We start from the raw sequence: 6,771 nt of genomic DNA on the forward strand, positions 1-6,771 counted from the left end.
CTCATACCGACCCTAACCACCCCACAGCTCCGGAGCCACGTTGGATGGTCCCGAATCCCAAAATGTCAAGCACCAGACGGTTCGATAGAGCTTTGAACAAGGCTTCGATAGAGCTTCGAGCAGAGCTTCGAGCAAAGCTTCGAGCAGAGTTTTGAGCAGAGCTTCGAGCAGAGTTTTGAGCAGAGCTTCGAGCAGAGCTTTGAGCAAAGTTTTGAGCAGAGCTTCGAGCAAAGCTTCGAGCAGAGCTCCGAGCAGAGCTTCAAGCAGAGCTCCGAGCAGAGCTTCGAGCGGGGCTTCGAGCGGGGCTTCGATAGAGCTTCGAGCAGGGCTTCGAGCGGAGCTTCAATAGAACTTTGAGCAGAGCTTCGATAGGGCTTCGAGCAGAGCTTCGATAGGGCTTCGATAGAGCTCGAGCAGAGCCTTGTGTAGAGCCTTGAGTAGAGCTTTAAGCAGAGCGTCGTGCAGAGCTTTATATAGAGCTTCTCTATATAGAGCTTATACTTAGGCTTGTTTTTAAAGGCCTTGTAAACAACTTTGTATAGAAGCCCGTGTAAGCGTTTGTGCAGACGTTCGTGCAGACGTTTATAGAGACGATGGTGGAGACATTCGTACGAACGATTATATAGGCGATTGTAGAGCCGTTCATAGAGTCGTTTATAGAGCCGATTATAAGACTTCCTAGTATATATCAGCGCTGCGTTAGCTAGGGACGCGTCGGTGTCTACCTAAGTACCGGAGGCGCGTAACTCGTGAGAAAATAGTATTCCTATCGTAAAAAAGTAATTAATTATAGAAGAGATTAGTCTAACTCAACTTGTTAGCTTATTAGGTTAATTATACAGGAGAGAGTGTCTCTTATACAAAATTGTGAAAATTAAAGTTAAGCGCCATAGAGTTCCACACCAAAGGCCCTCAGACAGCAGGGTAGACTTAAGGTCGGTAGATAGCTGATTGGTTAAAATAGAGTGGCGTCTTCTTAGATGGAGACTAGTAACACTTTAGTATTAGTGGGTGCGCCTTCAGTCTGCCCTTGCCGTGGGAGTCGCTTACTGAGAAATTTTAGCCGAAAATTCGAACCCTGCCAAAAGCTTCAAAACACCACCAAATCTTCCTTTTCTTACCACAAAGGCAGCGAGCTGTCAGCTCGCTGTAGTCTTATCACTGACCGACTATTAACTGACTGTAACTACTCTATACACTAACTGACTGCTGGCTGACTGCTTACATTATCAGCTTCTTGGCAGCTACGCTGCCAGCGTCGCTGACCATTGGACGCACTGCCTCCGTGACGACTCCACCTTATGGAGTCTCCACACACACCACCATACGCCTGCGTCCCTGTGTGACAATACACAATCTTTGGAGTTGAATCGCTCAATATGAATATTGAGTCGGTGGAACAAAGCCTATATCAGCGATTGGAAGACATTGTTGATTAATATGTATTAATTGAATCTATGTAGGTAACACGCGTACTTTTGATTTTGGTGTTTCCCGAGGGAGGGATAACACACGCCCGAGGGCGACGCGCCGAGGATGTGTCCGAGGGCGGCGCGTCCGAGGGCGACTCTAAAGGAGGTGCTGCTCGGTTCATCCATTTGGTAGCTCACCCCTGTGTTTGGGCGAAGGGGAAGGGACAAACACTGGCAGCAAACCTCGAAGGGTTAAAAGAGGCTTTAAGGCCTTAAAAAGAGGCTTTAAGGCTTTATTGCTATTGGATCTTTGGTGTTCAGGACCTCTTTTTAAACCAACACCTCTAATTCAAACACTCGACAACATCGCCATGCATTGCCCTCCACCGCATAGAAAATGCCGCCAGAACCGAAAGAACTCGTCTGATTGCGTACGCTGTCCTTGTACCATTCCCGCATCTCGTAGTTAACACGACGGCTCCTTCAATTACCATGCTCCGAGTTGCACCTCGTCCTTCACGATGGGATGGTTCAACCTACCACCTAGCCTTGGCCCTCTTCGTCGAGTCGCCCGTACTCTCTACCAAAACCTGCCTCCCTTGAATTTTGTCACTGTTCATTACATATACTTCATCGGGACATGCCTACTAAGCGCTCTCATATTTTGGGGAGCTTCGACTCCTCCAAGGACCGTCAGCTTTACCGACTCTCTCTTCTTAACCGTCAGCGCAATGACTTTAGCGTGAGTCAATCATATATTTCACATGAATTGGTATCATTGGATCACGAGACAATGGATATTCTGCTCAATCGGACGAAAACCCTCTGGCTGAGACACGAGCTCTGTACACGGATTGCCGCGTGAAATCGACTAACGTACACAACTACGGGGGCTCCAGCCACGGATTTCTATAACCTTTGGCGTCTCTTAAGCTGGACTTGGTCTCTTATGCTTTCGAGAACTTTGCTAATCTTTCATAGAGGCTTGAATACAATCAACCTCTCCACCTTAAACACATTTCAACAATTCATGCTCTTTATGCTCATCATACTTGGCTCCGCTATATTTGTGTCTGCCTTTGTGGTCCAGATCCGGAAAAAGGCATTTGAGAAAAGGTTCAAATCCGTTATCGAGAAGCAGCGACGAAAGCGTGAACATAGGAAGAGCTTGTGGGGTTCATTATCCCTAGTCAGCCGTTTTTTAAAGGGATTTGCAAGGTCTGACAACAGAACTAGCGTTCCCGGCAGTATTATAGAAGACTCTGGGAATCTCGCAATTGACGTCTCCCGACCTACAGAAGAAGAACCTCGAGGCCGGACACGAACAATAAGACATGAAGGTGAGAATGGAAATTCCATTCATCTTGATCCAGATGAGTCCGATATTGACGGTAGTGGCCCTCCTGAGCGCCGTCACAATCGTTTTCTCTCAATGCAAGGTGTTGGTGCACATTCAAATGCCACCGCCAGAGTTAGATTCGGATCTCGTCCAAGTCTGCCGGACTTGACGCCAAGCCTCGCGCCACACTCGTTCGGCGAGCGGGCAAGGACATATTTACCTTTCCCTTCGTCTGGCTACATCTCGCGTAACTCACAGTTTCATCACCTGACTAACGCCGAGAGGGAAAAACTAGGCGGTTGCGAGTACAGAGCAATTCAGTTCCTGGCTTGGATAGTTCCCATCTACTTCGTTCTTTGGCAATTTCTGGGATGTTTAGGTCTCGGTGCGTACGTGGCACACGTTAGGCCTGGCCCTTCGTGGGAGAATGGCCTAAACCCATGGTATGTACTTCATATTGATTCCTGATCATTCTCTTTATCTTGAGATTTCCTTGGCTCATGATACCGCCCTCTTCATATCAGTCATAGGATTCTTCAATCCGCTTTCTTCCCCTTACACCCCAGCCATGAGGCTATGGCTTTAGAAAGATTCACAGCTTTACAGTGTCACATCTCCTTACCCAGCTAGCGGGTTGATGACCGATTGTGGATTTATCATTATCTGTGATCATATCTCAAGCGCATTTATATATCTGATAACTATGGTCTCATTCTCATAGTCCTGTTTCATGGGTTTTCCTCTTATTAACTTTGCATTTAAGGTGGATGGGAAGTTTCAACGCCGTATCCGCATTCAACAACTCTGGCATGAGCTTACTCGATGCAAACATGGTCGCATATCAGACATCCGCTTACATGCTTATAACCATGGGCCTTCTCATTCTTGCTGGCAATACTTGCTATCCCATTTTTCTGAGACTAATCGTTTGGACATTGCTCAAGATGATGCCCGATAACGAGTTTTGGTGCGAGCCCCGAAAAACTTTACAATTCCTGCTAGATCATCCGAGAAGATGCTATACCAACCTCTTTCCCTCCCTGCACACCTGGTGGCTGCTAGTTTTGGTTATCAGCCTCAATGGAGTCGACTGGGCTGCATATGAAATCTTAAATGTGAGGACTATTCGAGGATTTCTTCAGCAACACCCTCTCACCTTTTTATGGTCACAGCATATAAGCTTACCCTCACTTAGATCGGGAATAAAGCCGTCACCTCGCTACCCGCAGGATTTGAAGTCCTAGACGGCCTTTTCCAAGCCTGTGCTGTCCGCAGCGGCGGCTTCTACGTAGTCCCCATCTCCTCCTTACGGATAAGCCTTCAGGTCCTCTATGTCGTCATGATGTATATCAACGTCTACCCCGTCGTGATAACGATCCGAAACTCCAACGGTACACACCCCCTCCTAATACCTTAAGTTTTCTTCATCCCCTACCCACCTGCCAGTCATCTCTCGCAACCCTAGGCTAATCCTTCCCAAAGTCTATGAAGAACGCAGCCTCGGCATCTACGCCGACGACCCGGGCTATCCCGCAACCGCCCCTCCCCCCCTCTCCTTCTTCCACAAGCTACGCCACAGGATGAAGGGGCGGCCATTCGAGCAGACCAAATCCTACTTCGTGCGGCAGCAACTCCGCGCGCAGCTGGCGCACGACACCTGGTGGCTCGCGCTTGCCATCTTCCTGATAATGGTAATCGAGAGCTCGCAATTCGAGGCCAACCCTGCCGTGTTCAGTGTCTTCAACGTCATCTTCGAGGTCGTGTCCGGGTACGGCTGTGTCGGCATCAGCGTCGGCTTGCCGAATGAGGAATATAGCTTCTGCGGCGGATGGCATAAGCTTAGTAAGTTGGTCCTGTGCGCAGTCATGATTAGAGGCAGGCACAGGGGACTGCCAGTTGCAATTGATAAGGCGGTGTTGTTGCCTGGCGAGAATCTGCATGTGGCGGAGGAGGAGGATGCGCAGATTCGGTTGGAGAAGACGGCTGGTCACGGGGGGGTCGTGTAGCTGTTTGTCTGGGGTATATTGACAACTTGACGGGTGGTGTTGGGTATGGTGTTGGGTATGAAGTGGATCCCTTGCAACGTCAGAGCAAGTGGTCCGTGCGGGAACACTGTTTTCATATAGAGCCTTCAGCTCTACCTTACCACACACCACCTCGCAGAGCGAGTGAATACATTCGTTTAGTCACCTCTATAGAAGGCTTCGCCCTCTCATGGTCCAAAGATTAAGCTTATATATTATTATTATTGTCTCTTGTTTAACGTCTGATGCGGTCCTCTAAGAGTCCATGCAGACTTGCACTAGCTAGGTAGGTGAATAAAAAATCCCCAGGGGAAACGTGAGAGGTAATACTTTAGATAACATCTGTACTGCATTAACGGGAGGAAAAACACCGTTAGGTCGCTGCTCTGAGACTTAGTCCTATGGGAGAGTGTATCTAAAATGCCTGTCTTGCCCTATCTGCCGCTTAAACTACGCTTCCACGTCTTATAGATTGCCGTAGAATGCTATATGCCTGCCCCTAGCTCCTTGCCTTAGTCTCTGTCCTATGCGTAATTGCTTTAATATCCGCTCGCGCTCCGCCGAAGAGGCATAGCCGCTGGGGGGATCTTCTCGTCCGATAGGGTGCTTAACCTAGTATTGTAATCTAGCAATAGGGGTGCATATAGCCCCTATAGCTAGATACCCAGGCTTCCAGACAACATTAGAGTGGGAGACCTCTTCTGCTTATGGCCTTAGGGTTTATCTCATGAATCAGACGCTCCGCAAAAGATTTATTCCGGTGACACAGACCTCCTGCTAACTCCTAGACCAATTAAAATAGCGCACTAATATCAGCCCCCTGCGCACCCCTGTCACCCAGCAAAATCTTCTGCGGAGCGTCTGAGGACTTATGGGCGTCGCTTTGGTGAGAAATNAATGTTTTAAAAATCAAATTTTGTGTATTTCTACGAGCAACGTCCTAACTANAAGAGTTATTATATATTTTATTAATGTAATAGATTCTTTAGGTAATTATATCTATATATTTATAAATTATAACCCCCTACTAGGAATACTAAGGGGCGAGATACATCGTCGTAGAACGTAAGTTAGATTTCTAAAATAAATGTTTAACTAAACCAACCAACTACCTATATCCAACTTCTTATAAAATAAAGCTACAATATCGCCGTAATATGGAGGCGATAGAGAAGATAAAGGGCTTTCAGCTCGTACTACTTTGGAGATAATTAGACATAGAGAAGTATATAAGGTATGGCAGTGAGGCAGTGGGGCAAGATTGCGATTAAAACTGACCGACTACCTATATCTAACTTCTTGTATAATAGAGCTACAATATCGCCATAATATAGAGGCGATAGAGAAGAAAAAGGGCTTTTAGCTCGTAGTATTTTAGAGATAATTAGACGTAGAGAAGTATATAAGGTATGGAGCTTCGAGCAGAGCTTCGAGCAGAGCCTCGTGCAGAGCTTCGGGAAAAGCCTCGTGCAGAGCTTCGAGAAAAGCCTCGTGCAGAGCTTCGAGCAGAGCCTCGTGTAGAGCTTCGAGCAGAGCCTCGTGTAGAGCTTCGAGCAGAGCCTCATGCAGAGCTTTGAGCAGAGCCTCATGCAGAGCTTTGAGCAGAGCAGCGAGGCAAGATCGCGACCGACGAGTTTTGCGACTGACGATTTTTGCGACCGATGAAAATATAATTAATGAAAATACGACTAACTAATATAGCCACGACGTCGTTATTTATTGCAATAGATAGAGAAATTAAAGAGCTCCTACCTTATAGTAATTTTATAATAACTAGATGTTATAAAAGGGTCGAGATATAGCGTTATAATGGAAGAGTCGTCGCCTAATAAGAAACATTGAGGTATCGGAGGTCGGGGTTAGGCTTGGCATAACCTCGGGTTACGCACGACCCCCCAAGGTCCGCGACATATCGTCCAAATATCACCCCCCCCTTTTAGTGGTGGCCCCTACTTTTTGGACGCGTTTTTAAGGCCTAGGTTAGTACTAGGTTAGT

The 6,771-nt window shown here is 47.2% G+C and overlaps 1 protein-coding gene across 1 annotated transcript; it reads left to right on the forward strand.

The window, feature by feature from the left end:
• Window positions 1-1,933: 1,933 nt before the first annotated feature.
• Window positions 1,934-4,757, forward strand: K441DRAFT_682275 (TrkH-domain-containing protein; the record flags this gene model as incomplete). Its single annotated transcript, XM_067651556.1, has 5 exons — window positions 1,934-2,154; window positions 2,394-3,194; window positions 3,515-3,866; window positions 3,947-4,142; window positions 4,234-4,757. 5 exons carry the CDS (start codon window positions 1,934-1,936, stop codon window positions 4,755-4,757), a joined length of 2,094 nt encoding a protein of 697 aa, XP_067497386.1.
• Window positions 4,758-6,771: the final 2,014 nt, after the last annotated feature.

The sequence above is a fragment of the Cenococcum geophilum genome (genome assembly GCF_001692895.1).
Source record: "Cenococcum geophilum 1.58 unplaced genomic scaffold K441scaffold_78, whole genome shotgun sequence".
NCBI lineage: Eukaryota > Fungi > Ascomycota > Dothideomycetes > Gloniales > Gloniaceae > Cenococcum > Cenococcum geophilum.